This window comes from Myotis lucifugus, unplaced genomic scaffold, assembly GCF_000147115.1.
Source record: "Myotis lucifugus unplaced genomic scaffold, Myoluc2.0 scaffold_102, whole genome shotgun sequence".
Lineage (NCBI taxonomy): Eukaryota > Metazoa > Chordata > Mammalia > Chiroptera > Vespertilionidae > Myotis > Myotis lucifugus.
The window spans coordinates 3,342,225-3,366,666 of record NW_005871150.1 but is presented as its reverse complement, the minus strand read 5'-3'; the positions used below and the strand labels follow the sequence as shown (position 1 = coordinate 3,366,666).

The following is a 24,442-nucleotide window of genomic DNA, read 5'->3' as shown; positions in this document are numbered from 1 at the left end:
TGACTGGGCCCGTGGGAGTTTCCCTAGCTGGCTTCTGTGTACTTCTCGACCCGTCTCCCTCGGTCCTGGAGCACCTCTTCGTGTTCTTCACGGACCAGATCTCCCGGGCTCCTCCTGTCCTCTGTTGCCCAGCCTGTGAGTTGGCCATTTCTCAAGGAGCCTTTGCCTCTTTGAGAGGAGAATGGTTTTCCACAGCCAGGATGTGAGTGCCAAGCCTGCATGTGGCTACCCAGGTGTAGCTGCTCGCAGGCCGTCTCAGTGGACAGAGCCAGGGAATGTCTGGGTGCACGTGTATTTATATTTACACCTACACACACACCCACACACACACCTGTATTATCTATCTATCTATCTATCTATCTATCTATCTATCTATCTATCTATCTATATTGAATCCCATGTGTTCACAATACCCCTGGTTTAACATCACAGTGGTCTTTCTCGTTTTCTCCATTTCCATGTTTGTAATTTACCAACAATGAGAAAGTTGACTCTCCTTATCCTTTATACACTTACTAGGATAAGGAGAGTCAACTTTCTCATTGTTGGCTCAGTGCACGAATTCGTGCACCTTGAAAGGAACTGTGGGCCATGAGGCTGTGGTGGGCACAGGGGCAGGTCTTGGCCCATTCTCTGCACCCCTGCCCGGCCCCTCCCGCTGTGGCCCCTGGTCCCCTGTCTGCCGGCATCCCCGGTCCCGCTGCCACCACTCCCTGCGCTGACTGCACCATCCCCGCTCACACCTGCTTACGGCACCAGCAGTGGGTGTGAGCAGTGGCTCCGGCACCAGCAGCAGGTGCAAGCACCATGCATGACCGCTGCATGTGGGAGCAAAGAATTTTTAGTAACCACCAGAGGCTCACCCCAATGACAGTGACCTGAGCCCCGCCTTGGTCTGGCGCCCCTGTTCACCTGCTCCACCATCCTGCCATGGCCGACGCCCACCATGTTCCGCATTCTGCCGCCTGCTGCTGATGCCTGCCATATTCTGCGCGTGCCTCCTGGTGGTCAGCGCATGTCATAGTGACCGGTTGTTTGGTTGTTCTGCTGTTAGGTCTATTTGCATATTAGGGTTTTATATATATAGATGTGAGCAAGGCCCTCGTAAATATTCATTCTCTCAATGCCAGTCTCTCACCTGAGCCCCCACGAGGAGGCCCTGGTCATCCCACTCAGGTTCCAGGACCCTGCACAGCCCCTTCCCTCCTGCTCTGTTTAGACTCTGGACCCTGCACCGGGCCTCCTCTCCTCCTGGACACACTCCTCACCCGTCTTGGGCTCTGCCACCCTCTGCTGCCTCCTCTGGGGGGAAGACCCACACCCTCTGGGCTCTGAAACCACATACCAGCCATTCCCATGCAGGGCCACATGCACTCCCCCCGAGCTCTGCACACTGAGGCCGCGCTCCCCACAGGTGGGTGCCCTCCTTCCCTCCTTGGGATTGGACGCTCCAAGTCTGCTTTTGCGAGGGCGTGAAATGGCTCTTCCATGCTTAGATTTGCTATTCACCTGGAACTGATTTTCATAAACTGTCAGGTAGGCGTCCATATCCATTGTCACTCGCTTGCCCCTCCCTTTGTTGTAGAGAATAATGTCCCACACCAGCTATCTACTTCATTACATTGTAATATGTGTTTCCTTATGTGCCCTGCCTCCTACCATCCTACCATTTGACCCTAAAGTTCCTCATTCCCAAGTTGCTAAAGCCAAGTACAATGACATTCGCTTGCCGAGCACATGCATTAGAAGAGACACAAGGGGTGGGATAAAGAAGTCCCCTTCTGCCTTCCACAGTGAGAAAACCCTGTCCTCCCGCGTGGGCCCAGAGAAGCCTGGCCCCGCAGAGCCCCGCGGGCTCCCGACTGCCGTGGAGCGCTCAGGTTTCAGCGATAGAAATGAAGGGCCCATGATGCTCCGGAAAACCTGGCCCGAACATGAGCACGCATGACACTCGCCAGGGCCCACCTGTCACTGTTCCTGCTCCCGGACACTGACCGGTTCACCATCCCACTTCACATCGGGAAACAAAGTTTAGAATCAAGACACGTGTTCTGGGATGTTAAGTCCTCTCCCTAATGTAATGAGGCTCCCAGTATTTCAGTTTTTGGTGAACAATTCTTTCGTAGACTCAATGGTGTTGAGAATTGTGGAATTATATTAAAAAAAGGTTATTTCCCAGATTTATGTGGGGGACACTGACGTAGGGGAGGGTCAGGGACTTTTCAAATACTCGGTGACTGGTCAGCGCTGGACTTCCTGATTCTGAAGCCCTGGTTTTGCCCAAATCATTTTATTTTAAGGTTTCCCCCTCCCCCATAACAAATTACAGTTTAAGGAGACAGGACAATATTTCATCCACATTTTACAAACTATAAAGGCAAATATCGTGAACGCCAGAGCTGAAGTTCCTGTTTCCTGATAGGACATCACCCTCCCAGGACAACCTCCTCGGTGTGCTGAGACCCGTTCTGTTCTCTCAGCCTCAGAGGGAGACGCCTTCTCGCTCACACATGGCAGCCCTGAAGACGTCTGCTGCTTCTTTGCCTGTGAAGTGCAGTGCTGGAGGGCAGGGTGGGAACCTGTACTGCCAATGAGAACATCTGGGCGTCACAATATGGCAAGGCCTTCAGATAGTAGCTCCCCTAGAGAAGGCACTTTCACCTGCTGACGCACAGCTGCGGGTCCAGGAATCCGGAACCAGCGCGAGAGCAGGCACCCAAACAGGCTGGGCCTGTCTATTCTTAGCCATGGAGTGCCCGACCGAAATACTTCTGGGTTCTTTAGCTTCCGAAGATCTTTTCTTAATCCTGAGATCACCGGCTATGGTTAGTCATAGCTGAGACCCATGGTATATGCAGCAGTAACCCTCCGCTCCTCGTATATAACAAGTGTGGGCATTTGTCCTGAGCCTCGTGCTTTGGCCAGAGAAAGGGGGCCGCTGTGCTGGTGACTTAGGGAGTCTTGGCTGGGTTGTGGGCCTCCGACAGCTCGAAGGCTTGATCCAAATGCAAACGCCTCCAGGCCAGCCGTCTGTAAGTTTGCTCCGGTGTGTCTATTCAGGAAACAACTTGGTTGTGTCTATTCAGAAAAACGAACCCCACGACTCACTGAGGACCGCCACTCGCCTTGGCTCTTGGCAAGCTGGTTGCCACTTGAAGAAGGCTTATGGTGGGGATGCTGGGGAAGGGAGTGGTCTAATCTGACACCTTTGGGTGCTAAAGGGATGGACACAGAGAGACAGCAGGCAGCGTGGGAAGGAGCAGATGTGAGGGCAAGGGCTGTTTTTAGAATGGCATGGCCATCTGAGAGTGTTTGCAAGCTGAGAAGGGTGCGTGCGGGGCAGAGAGAACCGGAGCGGGAACACTGAGCTGGAAAGGGAACTGGAGGGGCAGAGTCACAGGCAGGCGCTGGACCAAGAGGACGGAGAATGAGCGGGGTCTGCCGTGCGTATTCTGTAGCGACAAGGCGGCTGAGCAGTGGGAATGAGGCCCTTTCTGCCCCACAAGGCACTGGGGCAAATAGTGCAGTTTACCGAGGCTGCGTAGGTGAGCGCTTTTCTCACGAGTCTTTCATTCGTACTTAGTGGAACCCTTTGTAGTGGGGTACACGTGCTCCCCACTGGGCTTCCTGAGTCCAGGTCAGAGATGCCGGTTCACCCTCTCTGCAGACTACCCGGCAGATGGGGAAGTGCTCTGGGGCGCGTGACAGTGTGGGGTGCAGTGGGGACACCTGGGGGTTTGGTGCTTCTCCAACAGCTGCCACAGGCGCCTCCTTGTAGGAACCCCACCTTTACCCTCTAGTCCAGACATAACGGTGCTGCCCGTTCCCACGCCTCCCCCGACGCTGGAGGGAGGCTGGGTTGCTTCTCAGGTTCTCCACCGTCGCTCTGCATTTTAACCTTCTCAGGTTTTCTAGGTCAGTTACCATGCATTTGCTCTTTAGCTTCCTGACGTTTAAGCTTGGATCTTTCCCAGAACAAAACACTTGAACGTGACACCTGAACCACAAGTGTAATGCCGTGGGGGAGCCATTCATTTCTTTGGTCTCAGAGTTTCCGACGTACTTTCTTTCAGTAGCTCCGAGAAGGGATGGATGCTTTGGCGCTGGGGTTCCAGTTGGAATCACAAGTGCCCACAGCAGCCGGACAGGCGTCCTGGCTCCCCTCACTGGTTCAAAACCTCAGACAGGTCGGGGCCAGGAGTATGCATGAATTTGGGTGAATCTGGAGCCGTATGTGTGCCCTGTTTCTCATTGAGGACAACAGGAGGCCTGTGGGCAGCAGCTGCCGTGGACTGGAGATGATGAGGCCACGAGACAGGGGGCCTGTGACGGTCCCCACCGCCCCACCCTGCCGGTTCCCCACGGTTTGTCCTGGGAGGGGACAGTTTCAGAAGCTCCCACGTGTCCCCAGTGAGGAGCATGGGAAACAGGAAAGACGTGAAGGTCAGGGGCATTGTCTTAGCCCCAACGTGGGAGAGGCGAGGTGACAAGCAGAGTCAGAGGCCAGCACTCCCCGGAGTCCACGCCCGGCTCCAGCGAGGGCCGAGCGGACGCTGTGGCAGGTGGAGGTGGGGTTATGGCCTAGACCCGTGCTCGGCAAACTGCGGCTCGCGAGCCACATGTGGCTCTTTGGCCCCTTGAGTGTGGCTCTTTCTTAGGAGTACCCCAATTAAGTTAATAACAATGTACCTACCTATATAGTTTAAGTTTAAAAAATTTGGCTCTCAAAAGAAATTTTAATTGTTGTACTGTTGATATTTGGCTCTGTTGACTAATGAGTTTGCCGACCACTGGCCTAGACCCAACTATGCTGAGAAAACAGACCAGGAGGCAAACCAGGGACTGCAGCAGGGCTGCAAGCAGAGCCCAAGTGAAAAGCAGCCCCGCTTTTCCTTGCCACCCCCCCCCCCGCCACCACCACTGTCTCCTCTTGGAGGTGCTGCCTAGGGAAGGAGAAGGAGGTGGTGAGCAACCTTTGAGCTCCAAGAAGCAGCCTCCATGGAGCCTGAACTTTGAATTTGACTGAATATCGGTGTGAAAGAGACATTTGAAATGAAAGAGACTATTTCAAAGCCAAAGAAACTAGTTTAATCCGAAAGTGACGGCATTCCCTTTCACTAGCAAATGTAAATGCCTCTCCTGTCAGCAGAAATCAGGGCTCCTAAGAAAGAGTAATAAACACCGAAGAAGCCACATTTTCTTAAAGTAGCCGAGGTGCACGTAGGATGGGGCCCTCTCACGGGAATGTTGATTCCGCTGCATTCATGCAGCGCCGCCTCACTAGGCACATGTCCCATGTTTCACGTGGTTGTTATGTACGTGCATCCAGTGGTGTGATGGCCGCACAGGACACTAGAGAGACCCAGGGACTCGCTCCCCGACATGCACTTTAATGGTTGAAGCAGGTAACAGACAACTGCGGGTTGTGTTAGAATACAGATTACCACTCGGTACTCACTACAACTGCAAAGCCAGCTTGGTAGGGAAAGACAATTAGACTCCCCCCAATAGCTTGATGTTTACGTGTTCGAGGGCCATCATAGGAATTTAAATTGTGGAGTTTGACATACAAAAAAAATGCTCGGTGTACATGTCCTGAAGTTATTGCTAACGAGAGAGAGAGAGAGAGAGAGAGAGAGAGAGAGAGAGCTGCAAACACAGCGGCAGGCAGGTCTGCGCTGCAGCCGGCGCGGGCCTCCCTTCCCGTCCTCCGCACCACACGCTGTAACATAAGCATCTGAAGCCGGGGCTTTAGTTTTGGGCTCGGCAGTTTGCTCCACATCTGCCCAAAGTCATGACTGTCGCCCCGTGTAACTGCGTGTGCGTGCTGCTCGGCCCGCGGGGGGCTTAGGCCTTGGGATACAGCGTGACCGTGTCGTAGCCCTCGGGGGGCCTCGTGCGGGCTCGGGCGTGGGTTTCGCAGTACAGCTCGCCCTCCACGAAGAAGTAGCCCTTCTGCTTGAGGTTGAGGTTGCAGTCGGCACACACGAAGCACTCGGGGTGCCGGTACTTGTCCCGCGCCTTCACCACAGCCCCGCTGGGGAGGAGAAGGAGGGGAGTCAGAACCGCAGAGGCGAACCCTGGCTCCCAGGTGACAGGTACCGGGGAGGCAGGAGGGTCTGAGCCGCATCAGACACCAGCGCCCCCAGCGGTACGCAGGGCCCAGCGGTGGCTCGGATGTAAGTGTCAGGGGATGCAGGGCGGCCAGGACACCCCATCATGCGTCTCCCTCTGAGATGACTGCTTTTCAGATTTGCAAACAAGTCGTTGCCATAACAATTATAGGTTGTTCCTCTATCATCCCTCCCCGCTGTGTCCCTGAAAGAGGGAGGCGTGATTCTGCAGAGGATTCTGACCTCGGCCGAGGTGGTTGCCTACACCAGTGGTCGGCAAACTCATCAGTCAACAGAGCCAAATATCAACAGTACAACGACTGAAATTTCTTTTGAGAGCCAAATTTTTTAAACTTACACTATATAGGTAGGTACATTGTTATTAACGTAATTAGGGTGCTCCTAAGGCTTAGGAAGAGCCACATGGGGCCAAAGAGCCGCATGTGGCTCGAGAGCCGCAGTTTGCCGACCACTGGACACAACTGAAAGTCCCTGTCAGGGCTCCACGGCCACTTCTCCCACCCGGTTGAAAAGTAGAGTCCCAGCTTCCATGTCAGGGGCCTTTATGCTTGAACGCCCACACTTGCTAGTTCACATCTTCACGTGAACCAGGTCATCTCCATCTCTCCATGCAAATGCCCCACGGTCACCTCTCCCATGCAGTAGCCACAGGGAGGCGCCACGTGTCACGGCTGTCCGTGGCGTGGCCCAGCCTCCGCTCTGTGCAGCACAGAAAAGACGGACCACAGGGCGGAGGTGGCGCTCACACAGCGGGGGGCCTTGTCAAGCAGTTTGCTGCTATTTAGGAGCAATAATTGCTTTTGCTAACTGCCCTGCTTAGGTCCTCTCTCTCCTGAGCTTCCTGTATTGCCTGCTTCCCCCGTCCCCTTTTTTAAAAAAATACATTTTTATTGATTTCAGAGAGGAAGGGAGGGAGAGAGAGAGAGAGAGAGAGAGAGAGAGAGAGAGAGACATCAACGATGAGAAAGAATCATTGGTCGGCTGCCTCCTACACACCCCACACTGGGGATGGAGCCCGCAACCCGGGCATGTGCCCCGATCGGGAATCGAACCGTGACCTTCTGGTTCATAGGTTGACGCTCAACCACTGAGCCACACAGACCAGGCTCCTCCCAACCCCTCTGCTCTGACCAGGCTCATCTCCCACCGCCTTGCCTCCTGGGATGACCCCTGGACACTCGGACATGTGGTGCCTCCGTGTGGCTACTGCAGAACAGCCCGGATGGGAGAGGTGGCCGTGGGGCATTTGCATGGAGAGATGGAGATGACCTGGTTCACGTGAAGATGTGAACTATCAAGTGTGGGTGTTCAAGCACAAAGGCCCTTGACATGGAAGCTGGGACTCTATTTTTCAAAATTATGTCTGAATATTTGTGCCACTTTGAGAAACGGGGGAAAGAGAATGTGTTGTAAAGAACAACCCGGTGGCCGCCGTGTGGGTTTCCCTGGGTATATACAGAAAAGGAAAACCTCAAAGTTGGTACCTTAACAAAGGGGGGGGGAGGGGGCTCTTTGGAGGGAAGTTTGGATTCTTGGAAATGATTTTTTAAATATACTCTGGGCAATTTTTCTTTTCATGAGGATCATCTGAAATGATAAGTCAAGATTTGCTGACTCACATTATGCGCCCATGTGAGGGTACATCTAAGGAATTCTGGTCAAATGAGATACGTGTGGTGGACGCTGGATTTCAAGTCAATGGACAGAAACAGGGAGCTGCCACCGAGGTTGACAGGGACCCCGGGTTAACAGTGAAACTCACACAATGCCACTCCCGCACTTGTCGCAGAGCGGCATCCTCTGCGCGGCGCCCCCGCCGCCGTGGACTTTCGTAACCGGTGCTCTCACACTCCGCGTGCCGGAGGGACGGTCATCTGAAAAGCAAAGTGTCGCCTTTTATGGCAAAGGCACAGCTGGCTGCACTGCAGTGTGTACTTGGCTTCTATTTTAAGGCGTGCACTTTACCCGAGGGAATTCCTAAGTTGCCCGCAGCCTCCTGTCCGAAGGAGTGGGGTGAGCTCCAGCATGCCTTGCGCCGAACGGGCCTTGCAGAACAGTCAGTGGGCAGTTTTTGTTGTGGTCGGAAGCTGTTACAAAATGCTCAGAGATTTTGCCTTTTTTTTTTCATTTTGGTAAAATACACATAATATAAAATTGCCCATCTTAATGTTGTTAGGGTGTACTTCAGTGGCATTAAGTGCATTCACAATGTTATAACATTGTTGCCTATATCCATTTTTAGAATTTTTTTTTATCATCTCAAACAGAAACTCTTTACCCTTTAAGCAGTATTACCTCCCAGACCATGGTAACCTCTGTTGTACTCTGTCTCCATGACTTGTCTGTTCTAGGTACCTTATACTCACATACGTACAATCAGACAATATTTGTCCTTTTGTGTCCAGCTTACTTCACTTAGGGTGTTTTAAAGGTTCATCCATGTTGCGGCATGCCAGAATTTCATTCCTTTTTAAGGCTGAATAATATCCCATCGTATGCATACACCACATTTTATTTATTCTTCATCAATAGACATTTGGATTATTTCCATCATTTGGCTTTTGTGAATAACGCTGCTAGGAGCATTGGTATACCAGTATCTGTTTGAGTCCCTGCCTTAACTCTCTTGAGTGTATACTTAGGAGTGGGATTGCTGGGTCATGAGGTGACGCTATGTTTAATTTTTTCACGCACTGGCGGGACCATCGGCCAAGCACAGGGTCCTCATGTCTCCACATCCTCATGATACTTGTTATTGTCCCTTTATTTTTGAGAACAGCCATCCTAAGGGGGCATTATGCATTTTTGTGCGACTTGGAAAGGACAGTACCTACCTTTAGGAGGTGGGAACATATTGGTACGGGTGTGAGCCCTGAAGACAGCGGGAGTCGGCTGCGGACCCAGCTCTGCTTCTCACTGGCTGTGTGACTTTGAACAAACCCACCCTCTCTGTGCCCCCGTTTCTCATTCGTTAAACAGGGAAAGCAGTAGCTCCTCCCTCGCAGTCACCGTGAGGGTGAAATGATCATGTGGGCAAAGCGCTTAGCACAGAAGTGGGAACACACTACGGGCTCGTCACATTGTTATTTTTAGGTTTGGATGATGACACTCGGGAGTATGGGAGGCTGAGAAATTTTGCAGCGTCCACTTAAAACTCTGTTTAAAATGTGGCAGCTCAGCCAGCCCTTGAGCGCTGTGGATGGAATGTGCGTTGGGTGCCTTTTTACCAAGTGACACGTCCTGGGAGCGCCTCTCCTAATCCAGGCTCCACCCGCATCCTCTGGGCCAAGACTCATTTGATTTCCGAATAAAATCCATATTTAGACTTCCACTCCCAGTCTGTTTGCTGTCCTCCCCCCCCCTAGCCTGCCAACAGGCCCTGCCAGTACCTTCAGCAGGCGGCCCAGCCACTCACCGTCGTTAACTAACTCCTGGAGCACCCGGAAGGAGCCCGACTGGCGGGGCGGCGTAGGCTCATCCTGATTGTTGTGGAGCATCCGGTACACGTCCGACTGGGGGGGCACCGAGGCTGTGGGTTCACTGAAACGACACGGCAGGCGAGGCGGCGTCAGGGGCGTGCGAGCAGCAGGCGGGCGCCAAGCCACAAGACACCAGTCACAGTCATCGCTACCCCTGCAGTAGCTCCTGAGCGGAGATTCAGTATTTTCAGGTTCATCTCTGTTACAGTTCCCGAATAGCGTTTATTCACCTATTGTGGCCGCCTTAAACATGTCATTGGTTAACCTCAGGCTCACACCGGCACATATATCATGGAGGGCCACGAAGAGGTGATTGTTAGGAAATGGTAATTTAAAAACAGACTTGTGTCTGATGAGTAGATAATTATAAGTAGGAACAAAATAAACTTTTTCTCAGAAAAATAGAGACAACATACACATGATAGGAAGTGCAGGAGTGAGCCCAGTTTGATTATTCTCAGTCATGAAATTGTCCTTAAATTCAGATTCATTTCTGATGCGAAATCAAAAGTATGTGGTTTAATTTTGCTTTAAGGATTAATTTGCTTTGTTAACTCCTGGAAACAACAAAGGTATAATTTTGTTTGCAAATGGAAGGAATTCATACTGCCAGTGGTTGAAAGCACCTAATGTAACTTTCACATATATGTGAGTTATATTGATTACACTACGTTTCCTAAATAGCCACATTAAAATTCATTTACAGCCGAAACCGGTTTGGCTCAGTGGATAAAGCATCGGCCTGCGGACTGAAGGGTCCCGGGTTCGATTCCGGTCAAGGGCATGTACCTTGGTTGCAGGCACATCCCCAGTAGGAGATGTGCAGGAGGCAGCTGATCGATGTTTCTCTCTCATCGATGTTTCTAACTCTCTATCTCTCTCCCTTCCTCTCTGTAAAAAATCAATAAAATATATTTTAAAAAAAATTCATTTACAACAACACTGGGAGCTTTATTTTAATAAACTTCTTACGAACATATTCATGATGAACAATAAAAAATGCCACAATAAAACTACGTCAGGCACTAAATGCTTTATTAGCTTATGTCATTAATGACATTGCCTAGAAAAGGTAATTACTATCCACACATAATTTTATTACCTATATCATTTGTGAAAACAATTATCTTATAGCTGAATTTCCTTGCAAATTGGCTTTGAGATACATTATGCTATTATTACCTTATTATATTCATCCCAAGAGATAGCTTTGGCATATTGTTACATAGCACTCTTAAGAATTATACTATTTTAATTTATAAAAGTGGTTCTGTAACATTAAAAAATAAGATTTTCCTTATAATAAATTTTTAATTGAAAAAAATTGATGGCAAAAGTACTTTAAACAAATGTTTTTAATAAAGAAAAAATTAATCAAAATAGAGACAACTGGAAGTCAAATATCTACATTAACAGCTTAAGATATTCACTTATAAACCCTTATTCATGGCAGAAATTTTAAATGGAAACTTATGACCTCTCCACATGATGCCATTGGAAGGGAGAAGTATCATCTCTTTTAAAACTCCTCCGGATCTCTCATCCCTTCCCAATTTTTGACCCTCCAAGGAGAAACATAGACTATGCTAGATTGTTAGTCACCTTTGAAAGGTGTTGTACCATAACTTGTAAAGTACACTGTAGCTTTTCAAAACACATATACATTTGTCCCTTCCATGATTTTAGCTTATTACGATCGGCCGCAGAAAACTCTACTTAATTCTTCAAATCACTGTTATCATTAGAGCTAGGTATTTGCAATAAATCCTTAGTATTTCTTCCTTAAAGCTTTTCACACAGCTTTCTTTCCATTAAGACAGTGTTAAAAGACCCCCGGAAAGCTGACATTGCCCCTGTGTTTAGTTAGTATGCCCATGGTTCAGAAAGACTCATATTACCTCATGGAGGGTGCTTCCCCTAGCGCTGTGGAAACCTGACCCTGCAGCGTTTCCATAATATTGTCATCTGAGTACAACTGCATAGGAGTGTTAAACTGAGCATGTACAATCTTCACACCGGGGAGTTCCATTTCCAAAGGAATGTTAGGGGCCATCTTAGCAGCAACTTTCAAGTCACCTGGGCAAATGGTACTAACAGTGCTGATGGAAGAGGGGGTGCTACGTCCGCTGCTACCGTCAATACCAGACGGAGTACTGCATCCACTGTGTTAATGACCACGTTACACAGAGGGGACACAGGACCAGAAAAACCAGACAGGAGAACACAGAGAACAAGGACAGAGAGGTTAACAGGAATTGAAGACAAAAAGTGAGAAGTGAATTAAATCAAATTAAAACAAAGTGTTGATTTATTTTAACTAGAAAGGACACTTAAAAATTCATGGTTGAAAAAAAGTTGCACAAAATCAAAAGGTACAGGTGATAGCGCATTTTTTGGCTCTGTTCAACCAGGCGATATGCAAGTTCAAGGTCACACATAAACAAGTTGTATATATAAACTGGAAAAGATGCGACCATACTCACTTTTTTAAAAATAGGCCAGATCATTTTAAACCTGACAATATCACAGACAAATGGTGCAGGGAAATTACATTGGCTGGGCACCCTTTTACATTTCTGAGGTACAATATTTAAAATTAAAAGATTAATGAGTGGTCCATACAAATAGTAACTGAATATGCCACACGAAGGTCCAATTAAATATTTAGGCTAGACATTTCAAAATAAGTACGTTTCAGAAATGCAGTTGAGTTTAATTGAATCACAGAAACATGTAGGTTATGTGATAAAAATTATGTTTTTAGGCTATGTTGTAAACATTTTATTTGGACTATTTTAACTTTTTCTATCTCACTCTTTAATTTTGTGAGGAATATGCTTTTAAAAACTGTTCAGTGATTGAATACAGGCTCTAGAACAGCCAACAAATGCTTGTCACCTTGAAATTAATGATTAGAGAGCAAATAAGGTGATCTTGGATTCTTCAGAGGCTCCCTAGGGCTAAGGTATATTTCTTTTATACATCGCTATTTCATGCAAACTTTTGAAAACACACGTATATTCATGCATACTTATCATTTTCTTTACAGAGAAGAAGGGACTTGTTATTAAAACACCAGAATGGCCCATCATGCAATTTTCAGGACAGCTGGGGAGAGAGCTCATGTTCTCTATGAAGCTAGATGGGAGGCTGGTCACAACCGACATGCCAAGGACTAAAATGTCAGGTCTCTCCGTGCGTTTTACATGCAACATGAGACATGCATTATATGAAAATGAAACATACTGAGATTTTTTAGAAGCACAGTCATTTAAGACAAAGCCAAAGGAAATATTAGTATTAATGTAACCTCCATCATGCCTGCAGGTTAGTGTTGCTGCAAACGCAAGACAGAAAACGATTCATATGGTGTGTTCATCTCAACGTCAGTGTTCTCTTAGGGCTCAAGTATGAGCCATCTCTGCATTTACTCTCTAGGGCTACTCATGCTAACCTCAGCCCCACACAGAGAGCACAAACCAAAAGGATTTGGGCATCGATGCTGTTGACTGATTAGTCTGGACAACCCATGCCACTAAATGGATTAAAAGTTGTTGTGTGGTCTTTGTGTGTGTGTGTGTGTGTGTGTGTGTGTGTTTGTTTTGTGTTATCCAATTCAACCACCTACACAGCCCAAATGAGGCAGGCAAATAGGAACTTGCTCCTTTACTCCTTGGCTTGAGAACCTGTTTAAAACTCAGTCTGTGAGTTGGTTGATCACAAACCAAAATGTCAAGTGCTTTATTCACTGTTTCCATAGGCTCAAGGCTACACTGGCTCCTGAAAGTGACTTCGGCGGGTAAAAGAATAGAAGGGAAATTTCAGTTGTAATGCAGTTTAGTCAGGATCCTACTGATTTGATCTAAGTGAAGCTTATTAAATTGTAACTTTGGGATTTGAAACACTCCAGTTAAACCTTGGGAGACTTGGGCTTAACGTAGTGAACCTTTTCAACAAGCATTGTAACAACTCTGATCTTACTGTGGGCCAGGCGTCGTGCGAGTGGATGAAGTAGGATCAATTCAGAATTTACAGATACTCCTCTTTTTTTATAGTTGTAATTAGTAATCCTTTTCTGATGTTAGTGTTCTTTATACGGGCATGTTTGTGAATATAACTTTATTTAACAGAGGTTGTATTCTATTTCCTAATATCCTTATCATTCTATTTAGGGGCCCCTGTCTATTGAATAGATAGGAAGTAAACTCTAAGCAAACTAGAATTAGTTTTCTTATACATTTTGGGACCATTTAAAAAATCTCTTGACCTGATGCTTTAAAAAATGTTTTTTTCCTGGTGTGGCTCAGTTGGTTGGTTGTTGTCTCATGAACCAAAATGTCGCCGGTTCAATTTAGGGCGCATGCTTGGGTTTCGGGCTCAATGGGTGTGCATGAGGTGGCCCATTGATGTCTCGCTCTTATATTGATGTTGTTTTCTTTTTCCCTCTCCCATCCTCTTTCTCTAAAAATCAATAAAAATATCTTTAAAAGAAGTTTTCATGGACTCCAGTCACTGTGAATATCATCATAGGTCATCACCATGACCTATTCCTGTAACTTGGAAAGGTAGGTGCTAATGAGATTTCTTGATGTTGACTTACTGACTTGGCAAGACCACCTATAAAGTTTATGATCCACCCAGTTACTTCACTCCTGGGTAGATAGATAGATAGATAGATAGAGAGAGAACTGATTTCTCTGGCATATGTACAGGCTTTTTGGGACATACAGGGTTGTATTTTATCATTTGGATCTGTAAAATACCTTGTATATATATTTAAATGATAGCTATGGCTTTAAAATTTACATGTTTGCATAGGGAAATACTGGCTTTTTAATGTGCTTCAATAATGATGAAATAATTAAAAGAACCATAACTAGTAGTAAGACCTTAGGGCAGCAATTTTCAACCCTTTTCATCTCATGGCACACATAAACTAATTACTAAAATTCTACAGTGCACCAAAATATATATTTCTTGCCCAATCTGGGAAAAAAAGGTATAATTTTTATTTATTCATACCAGATGGCCATTGTTGTGTTGGCTGTTGTCAATTTTCCATTTGACAATCTAAAGCATTGGTTCTCAACCTTGGCTGCACATTAGAATCACCCCGGGAATCTTTAAAATCCTGATTTCTGGGCCTCATCCTCCAGAAATTCTGTTTCTTTGTTATGGGGTGGGGCCACAACATTAGTAACAAAGAAACAGAATTTCCGGAGGATGAGGCCCAGAAATCAGGATTTTAAAAAGATTCCCAGGTGATTCTAAAGTGCAGCCAAGGTTGAGAACCACTGATCTAAAGGAAAAGAGGTCAGTGCTCCTAACTAAATAGTCAGGTGTGGCATATTTTATAAATTCCTTGCGTGTGTCTTGTGGCACACGTGTTGAAAACCATTGCCCTAGGGAGATTAACATATCAACAATGTGGCATCTCCAACTTACTTCTGATTAAAAAGTTGGTCATTATGGTGTCCTTATAGCTTGGTATGTGGCCACTCAAAATTCCTCCTTGATGAAGAATCATTTGGCCAGAACAAGAAATTCAGAAGGTAGAGCAACAGTGAGGGAACAAGGAAGGAGAGCAGAGGCATTTTTACAGTTCTTTATGATTTGTGTACTGGTACTTGTTTTTAAGCAAATCTCTCATCCCTGTTTCTCCTCTCCCCCCCCCTTCCCAATTCAGGTATATTGAAAGGCTCCTTACAATGACACAATTATGAATGGCTTGTTATTATCACCATATTTGAGTTAAAATGAAAATACAGGGTTGGGCAAAAGTAGGTTTACAGTGGTTCATGTGGAAAATAATACAATAATTAATAAATAATAATAGAAGAATAAGCTGTGTTTTGTGTGCTCACAACTGTAAACCTACTTTTGCCCTAGCCTGTATAAAAGGCAATCACGTACCTAAATCTCTCTGACTTGCTCTGAAATTTTATAAAATTAAATGTTATTGGTTTTTAGCAAAGGCAAAATAGGTGTTACTCTAATGTATCATTTTATTCAAGCCTCTTGAAGTCTTATAGCTCAAGGTAGTGAATTTAAGGTATGCTAACCTCAAAGAACACAAGTGAATTTGGTTAACTGTTTTCTTTAGGAGGATGTATATATATTTATTCAATAGTAAAATAGCATTTTAACATTTAATTGAGTGTTGTTATATATTATCAGGACTGGGGTTGGGAAGCTGTTGAATGTGGTGAAATACGGAAAAGATGCAGAAGAAAATGGAATGGGAAAAAGGGGACAAACAGAAGTGAAAAAGGACTGTGCAGAGTAGACAGTGTGAGGGAGGGATCATAGCTCCCTGCTCTTCTTGCAACTCAGGAAATATCAGGCACTCTTTGAGTTGTGTTCCTTTATCTGATGACATTTACTGGGCGTGTACTTTGTGCCAGCTGCATTTGTAGGTGGTGGATATAGTCATGCGTTTTCATTCTAGTGAGGGAAGACGTATTTTGTAGACATCTTCCTCCTGCTCTTTCTAAGTGATATCACATAAGTGTCTGGCTTATTTTGAGGTATCCTCTGCTCCTGACTCTAGCGTCTGAAAAGGTCTGCACATGTGCATTGCATATAGGTGATGACTGACCATCCAAAGCTGGCACCATAACCTCAGGTGTCTCCAAAGGCCAGGAGGGTCACATCTATAGGAAAACAGGCCAGGAATCATACACTTGGGAGTGATGCGCATATATTTGGGCAACTAGAGAGTAGCTGTTCCATCTTAAAGGCACTTAACTAAATTCATTTAAATAATCAGAGGGTTAAATAAAGCACTACCTGTGAATGAATCCACCTGTAGCTCAGTAGTTTGGGAAACCTGGTATAGGTCATCAGCCAATGATCCTAACCGGCTAGAATCCATGTGGCCTGACCATCAACATCCTTCCTCGGGGCTGACTGAGGTAGCTGAGGCCAGAGGAATGGGTTTGAGGTTTCCTGAAGTCACCATTTCTTGATGTGGTTAAGACAGGGCAAAGCTCATCCCTTCCCTTGGGGGTTGGCGTTCACTTCCCAGGGAAGATACTTTAAGGATCATCTGAAGATGGTCTCTTTCCCTGATTGACAGTCAGCTCTGAAGCTTCCTCATTATCCCAGCGTGTACACAGTTTTCTACGAGGGTAACCAATCTACACCCCTCCCTCCCAACTCTGTCGTTATTACTTATTTTCCTCCAGGTGGAAAAGTTCCTTTTCAATCCCCTCCCTTCCTTTGCAGGTATCCATAGGCATGCAAATTGATGTTTATGTAAGTGCTGGAGGGTGTGGGGTTGCTCAGCTGCTCTGACGGTGTGTGGGGAGCAGGTGCTGAGGTGGGGATGGTAAGGGTCTAACATAGGCAGCTACCAGTGTCCCCACCTGTGCCCCCTCCTCCCCCCCTGCTTCCTTACTCCTGATGGGAGAGCTGGTTTCCACTTTTGTTCCTGCTGGCTGGGCCTTCCCGAGCTGGGATCAGGACATCTGCCTGCCTCAGAGGTCAGTGAGTCCTGATGGGATGCCCGGGGGTATTAGTTATAAATATACGTGGTGACGGCAGAGCATTTGAAGCTCTGTAATCTCGTCAGTGTTTACTCTTGGAAATGGAGGAGGTTAGTTGGCTCTCTACTCTGCTGAGCTTGTTTCCTTTGCTTTTGAAATAAGCTTCAAAATGGAAAAAAAAATAGTCACTCCAAACGCCTCACAAGTTACTTTCCTGGGAGATTAGTAAGGATTGATTAAAGAAGCATGCACTCCAAATTCACAGTCTCAAAGCTTATGACCTGCTTCGGCCTGGGATTATGAAAGGTTTGGGCCGAATATTGTGCTTGTGTTCAAAGTAGTTCACATCCTGTGGAAACAAAGGGTTAAACAGTCCCTCAGTGGAAGACTAATCTGTGACTTTAGATAAAATTAAACAAACAGTAACAGTACAGAGCAGGTTATTTACCACCAAATATTGACATGGCTAAGCAGGGTGATGGTGGAACCCGGGTGGTTTCTTCCTTTTAACCATAGACTCACTAAATGTCCCAGGACCGGCAGCTTGGAACCACAGTCTAGTAGATGCTTATCTTTAAGTCAGGAAAGTAAAACAGCAAGAGCTGGACTTTGGAAAGGAAGAGAAACCGGGCTATTGCCGTTAGGAACGCGGTGGCCGGAGGCGGAGGCCGGTACTTACTTTTGAGGTGAACTAGGAATAAGACCCCGCAGCTGTCCGTGGAGAGCATCTTGTATATTGCTAGTTGAATAGAGCCCAATGGGTGAGTTATAGGAAGCGCTCACTACCTGTCTTTTGTCATCAATGTTTGCTGCTGCAACAAAAGGCTGGGCCCTTCTGTTGTGCGAGGTACCAATGGCTTTGAACTCCTGTACATGGCAGACAAAATACACAGAGCCACAGAATGCACAACAGAGCCGTTAATGAGCAAACCAACAGCAATCGCGACCGTTAATCAAGGCTTCTTACCCAATACAAGGTTAATGCGAGGTTAAAGGAGGAGTCAGGCATAAACCTTTCTGCATTTTCCGTGAACTTGACCTGTGCTGTCTTCATCCACCGGATGTTTAGGTGCAAAGGAACTGACCTTATTTGTAATATTATAAAAGAATTCAAACACTATATTGTTTGTCTGCCCCTGGTTAACTTCTATATCCTATATCCATAGCTTTTAGAAAATTCTCATTTGAATAGAGAAATTTTGTGTTAGAAATGAGATTTTTAGCTTAAAAACTATTCTACTTAACATTTTCTTAAGTAGAACTTACATTTGCTTTATCTCCTATTAATATCTTAATAAAATTTCCCCCATTTTAGGAAATGAAGGAATAGAATGGCCAGAAAGGGAGTGAGCATTTGTAAGTAAAAGTTCTTTTTATTATTGTTTAAAGTTTTATATATGTCTCTTTTTCCCCCGATTGACCCCCCCCCCTGCTTTTTCTTAATACCCACAACAAAAAACCAAAATTCTTAATGTGGATTAAGTTATACCTTAAGTTTAGAAAAAATAGTAATTAAAAGACTCTTGTTTCTGATGAAAGTGGGAATAATATTTATATAAAACCTCCTTTGCTTTTATTGTGACGATTTCAGTGCTATGTGTTTAAAGAGCTCTTCATGTTTACTCTAGTTCCAGAAAGATTAAAGTCAGTAATGTAGAGAGAGCTAATGTGTGTGATTCACAAAAGGATTTTCACTTTATTATTCAGGGAAAAGGGTCCTAAACTGAATTTGAAATATGCCCAAATGATCTGAAACTCTGTATTATTATGTTAATGTCAGAACTATGTTTTCTAATTTTTATGTAAATCTATAATGTCATAAAGTTATTAGTTATTTTCATAAGTTACTACATTTATTTTCAAAAGAGAACACTACAATCCACACGAGCTGATTCTCTTTCCAAATCTTTTCATTTGGCAGACTTAGGAAGATAGGTCTTTGCAGCAGTATTTTCACTCACATGTTCACATCAGCTTCATTTGTTTTTGTGAATGTGTCACCAGTGTTTCACACAAATTTCAAGTAATACAAACATTTATGATTATTTGGAATGTTACCGGAAAGAGACATTTTATTAAAAAATAAAAAGATCTTGTAATATTCTTATTCATGTCATTTTTTTCTTTCTTGTCATTACAGATGAGTAAGTTGTGGGATAGTGTTTTTTTTTTTAATTAGAAAAGAGACTATCTCCTTTTTTTAGGGCTGTGTTTTATGATTAACCATTTTGATTAGCCATTATTATGGCATGAAATTGTGAACTGGAAATAATTTTAAGTAATGACAGTGGCCATGATTCAAGCCTTTGTTACTCTTTTCAATATGAAAGAAGACAGACGGCTAATTGCTTAACTGCCTAGTTTAGTTTTGGTGGATTATAAATCTCTCAGGCTAATTAGAAGAGTGAATCGGGCAGAACTGAAGGGCTCACGCTATTTGGAACTTAGATTTTTTTTTTTTAAAAAAAACAACAACAACAACAAAGTAGGGTACACTCTAAATATTTTGGTAAATATAATTGAATTTATGAAAACTAGTTAACATCATGGGATGGCTTTATAGGAAACATCTCTGTCATTATTTTATCTTATTAGTCTTAAATTGGTAAATAAACATGGATGGTGATTGTCTTTTAAGGGAGGGAACTTTCTGAAAAGATCTGTGCAGTAGTAATCTCTAGTGGTGCATCCAAATAGCAGCACATACGTTAGTCAGCTCCAAGCCTTCCTTGGCCATTTTCAGGTTTGGTTATATGTTGCAAAGGTCACAAATGTGTAATTTGTTAGGAAAAAACAATCCCTTTATTTTCTAGTCAGATCACAAAAAAAAGTTTTTCTAATACAGGCTTCAAACCCTCATATTCAGGCTTTGCAAAGCATTAGTTCATGGGTTGCTAGAGTCATTCCAAAAGCAGCACCATGAACTGTGTCCGCCAAAGGTCAACAACAAATGTAAGACCGCACCGAGGCAACATTCTGTCCGTCTCACATCGTTGTTAGCGGTCAAACAGGATGGAGAGACCAAACCAATTGGAAGTCTGCTATTCCACTTTAATTTCCTTTTAATTTTATAGTGGAAAACCATTCGTAATGGAAAATACTGGTAAAAACTTTATATCGCAGTTAATCTAGTCCAGCTCTTGTGTTTATTCTACCCAGACAAAAGCATCCAAGTGATTCTTATCTCTTAGGCAGTCAATAAATAACCATTGCAGTTAATTACATTTTTAAATATTATTGTTAAACGTTAGGAGCTTGTATTGAGGAATGATGTTTTGAGTTAATGAGATGCTAGGGCTGTCTAAAAGCAGAGAGCTGCTGACATTGGGAGAAAGCAGCTCTTGACACCCGTCTCCCAAGTCCCCGAGTGACCTCAGCAGTGACAGCATCAGCAGTGACAGCTCTCAGAGACAGTTCCCCTCTCAGTTTCTCACTTGGAGAAGTTGTCAGAGGTGAAGATTGAGTCTGAGAACTGAGGCAGTTGTCAACTCCAACCAACAACATGTGTGTAATACACATATATATTAATTATAAGGAAAAATGGTGGGGGAATAAGGGAAAGACGATATCAAGGGATCATACATTTGATCAAGCCACACTGACTAAATGATTACATTTTATGCCTGAAATTTATGAATACTCACTTCCCCTGCCTCATCCTCACCCCACAAATGAAAAATAAAGTCACCCTATGATTACTTTCTGCAGTAATCATAAATTACTGCAGAAAGTTTCACGTTTTTCCCATTTCTTACTGGGGAAGAATTTGGGGACATGGGGATTGTGAAAGCTTGCTTTGTGTAGGCTGCCATCGGTTTTCAAAATACTGGAGAACAAGGTTATGTTGTGAACATAGAAAGAATGCCAACCCTTACCCACGTGACTGTACGTGTAGTACATCCTCATTATCAAATCTATGACAAGGATTCAGCCCTTTTTATGGGCGTGGAAACAGCCTTCTTCTCATTTAGAAAAGAACCATTTTTGTTTCGAGAAAGCACCTCTTCTCTCTTGTGAAAGCTACATCACATGTTGAGTTGTTCAACTCACATTAAACAAACATGAGGGTAATGTTTTGTTTAAGAATGTAGGCTTTGGAGAATGACATAGAACTCTACGTCCTTAGTCTAGAATGCTCTTAGTCTAGAACAATGTTTTTAGCCTGCCTTTAGTGTAGGACAATGTTTTATATAGAAAAATGTGTGCCTGTGCTCATAGGCCAGGCTCAGAGTTGAATGAAAGGTGTTTATGCAATGGCTGGGGTTAATCTAAATAACCTCTAAAGTTTCAAGTCTAAATTCATAAAAACAAAATTTAACTATTTCACAATGGCATAGAAAAATGAAAAAAACCCTATATATTAAATGTTTATATCAATTATCACTATAATTGTGTAAGAAAAAGTCTCTATGGCCTAACCCTATGCACAGGGGGAAAAACTGGAAATAACTATACAAAATATATTATTTGGGGTTGTGCTTGGATCTAGGATATATAGTAGTGGGTTTTCCCCCCAACAAACATATATTACTTTTAAAATGAAAAAGAGCATTTTATTCCAATAGCAAAGGCCACATAACTTACAATAAATGCTTGATTTGGGCCGAGGAACAAGAACCCACATTGGGTATTGCTCAAAGGCATTTTACTGCTCACCTGTGTGGCATCTTGAAGCATGATGTGTCAATGGCATTTGTTTCTCAGACTAACACACCTTTGTTGTCCAGAAGTTTGCAGAGTTCTCATTTGGGGTGTGAGGGTGGGCGTAGGGAAGGCAACTCTTTGCATAGCGTTGTGTTAATGAAAAAATAAAAAAGAAGAAGAACAGAAACATAACCTCAGTTTAGCTTTCTCCAGTCTCATCCTACAAGTGGCACCCACTGCTTGGCTTTATCGCTGGGTTCTGTTCTGGTGTATGCGGTGGGACTTCAGTTAGCAGAGGCTAAAGAAGTGAGCTGTGCTGTGCAGGGAATGTCTGTCCCAGAGTGCTGATCTGGCAGAAACCTGGCCTGAGGATGTCAGGAGGAGAAATCCTCTGGCCCATGAGGGAGGGAGCCCAAGTGGTTCTTATCTCAGGGCCCTTCACACACAGGCCTCTCGGAGAGGGTATCGGTGAGAAGTACTCGTGACTCAAACTAAAAGAATGTTCAGAGGCTCCATCTGACTGGCTTCTGAGCCCTTAACCCAATCTTCAACTTTCTTTTTAAAACCCTACTTCCTTCTCTATCTTTCTCCCGTGCATAGTATCATAAATGTCCATATTGTCTAACCCCCAAAATGCAGGACACATGGGCTAACCCATGATTGTTGAGAGGGCAGAGTGTTTCAAATTAGGGTTATGGTTTAACATTCAGTTCAGCTTAGTAAGTACAGTAGTGGCTGAGTCAGTCACCCACACGCCAGAGGGGGCGCTGTGACCTGATCAGGGATCACTGGGGCTTTGGGAGTTCAGTCAGATTTGTCTAATTGGCCCCCTATCGTGGCATCTCACATGGATGAACTTGGGTTTAAAAAATCAGGAGAGATTTTGAAGGGAAAAATAATTTGCAAAAGGGTGCAGTACAATTTTGGATGTGTGCTATATGTGGAAGAGGCAATTCAGAATTCTACCCAGTTTGTCCTGGTGATAATGAGATTGGGGTCAGGAAATGCATGTTATCTGAGCCTCAAATTTCCCTTTTCTTTTCTTTTTTTAAGCACCACATGATCTCTTTTGCCACGCGTTGCCTCTAAGTCAACGGTTCTCAATCTGTGGGTCTCGACCCCTTTAGCGGTTGAACGACCCTTTCACAGGGGTCGCCTAAGACCATCCTGCATATCAGATATTTACATTACGATTCATAACGGTAGCAACATTACAGTTATAAAGTAGCAACGAAAATAATTTTATGGTTGGGTCACAACATGAGGAACTGTATTTAAAGGGCCAGAAGGTTGAGAACCACTGCTCTAAGTGATGAATTGATAGGGTGGGAAGAAGCCAGTGGGCTTGACTATCTACGAGTGACAGTTCTGCATCAAGAACTCCGTTTTTTCTTCTTCCAGTCTTTTTTTTCTATCAAATATAGCATTGATTAGTGGTATTATTACTCACCAACCCACCTGGGAGCATTTGGATCTCTTCCCACCACATTTACTGCCTGCCTTACCCATTTTTTGCTCGCTTACCCTCATCTGACCTAAGTATTCCCCTCGCCTTGCACAGTCACTTTTACCTGCAGCAGCAGGGGTTTGGGGTGGGGTGGGATGGAGGTGGGCCAGAGCACTGTGCTGAGACTTGGTTCCCAGGATTGGTCCTGGGCAGTGTTAGAAAACACAGCTTATCTTTAGACCCTCCCATTCCTTTCATGTTTGAATCTAAAGGAATCTGTGATGACCCTCGTGACCCTGTCGAGGCAGCCCTGTCACAGTGGCAGCTTCCTGTCTCGCTGTGGTGAATAGGCCAGGGGCCTTCTGATCACAGCCTGGTGGGAGGGGCTCCTGTACCGATAATTACAAGAGCTCAACATCTCTACGAACAATTCGATGTGCCAAGTTATTTTACTTTACTTACTCAGATTTTACTTTGTTTTTCTCAAATCTTTGAGAAACCCTGTGAGATCCATGTACCTGTGCTATTCTGCATGTAGTTTACAGAGAGGGAATGGAGGCTGGCGGAGACAAGTGGGGAACCTGCAGGGCAAACGCCGGAGTTGAGGATCCTTGAGGATCCTGAAGGGGAAACAGTGCTGAAGCATCAATTACAAAGGTGCCTGCAGTTCATTTTCATTATCTGCCTAGGAGAACTACATCTTGGAATGTCTACTCAGTTTAGCAGGAACACTTGTTCTAGAAGGGATATTGAATTATATAGCTGTCTCTCTAAATTTGGGGATCTTCTAAGTAGAGGTTCTAAAATCCTTTTCTTAACTTCATTTTCCATATAGCACAATTGAGGGTTGGTTTACTTTCAGATTTTTGGGGCCTTTGAGAGAAGATATGGTCAGATAAGCATCAGATTATTAAATGAATTCAGCTCAATAGATAGCGTTACCTCAAGGGAAAGTCCTTTGTCTTTGTAATTCAACTGCATGATCAGACTATCACCACGATTACATAATGCAAGACTTTTCCTAGAGTAAACTTTATTACAGAATGCCAGAACTGAGAATTAAAGAAGGATATAAAATGAGATGTGGGTGAAGACCTCAAAGGATTGAAGTTCCCAATAACAGATTGGAGATACTTGTTGCAAATGTTTGCCCATCCCATTTCTGCTTTGTCTTAACACCTTAAACTTCTTGAATTACCTCCTGGTCATTTGGCAGAAATCCACCATAAAAATGAAAAAAAGAAGTGGACT

General features: G+C 44.7%; 2 protein-coding genes across 5 annotated transcripts in view; both read right to left on the bottom strand.

The window, feature by feature from the left end:
- The window catches only part of CCDC110 (coiled-coil domain containing 110), a 13,729-nt gene extending 12,175 nt beyond the window's left edge, over positions 1-1,554 (bottom strand). Inside the window, exon 1 of the mRNA XM_006092692.2 lies at positions 1,510-1,554. Coding sequence (XP_006092754.2) covers positions 1,510-1,554 — 45 coding nt within the window. The remainder of the gene's footprint in view (positions 1-1,509) is intronic.
- A 3,511-nt stretch (positions 1,555-5,065) lies between these two features.
- PDLIM3 (PDZ and LIM domain 3) overlaps positions 5,066-24,442 on the bottom strand; it is a 30,145-nt gene continuing 10,768 nt past the window's right edge. The window contains exons 4-8 of one of the 4 annotated variants that reach the window (XM_014459098.2): positions 17,780-17,967; positions 11,512-11,775; positions 9,550-9,674; positions 7,897-8,008; positions 5,066-6,037 (exon numbers count right to left, since the gene is read on the bottom strand). In XM_014459098.2, coding sequence (XP_014314584.1) covers positions 5,848-6,037; positions 7,897-8,008; positions 9,550-9,674; positions 11,512-11,775; positions 17,780-17,967 — 879 coding nt within the window. In that variant the 3' untranslated portion in view covers positions 5,066-5,847. Of the gene's footprint in view, positions 6,038-7,896; positions 8,009-9,549; positions 9,675-11,511; positions 11,776-17,381; positions 17,450-17,779; positions 17,968-24,442 lie in introns of all 4 variants that reach the window. The other 3 variants (XM_006092660.3, XM_006092662.3, XM_014459099.2) reach the window with 3 other exon arrangements.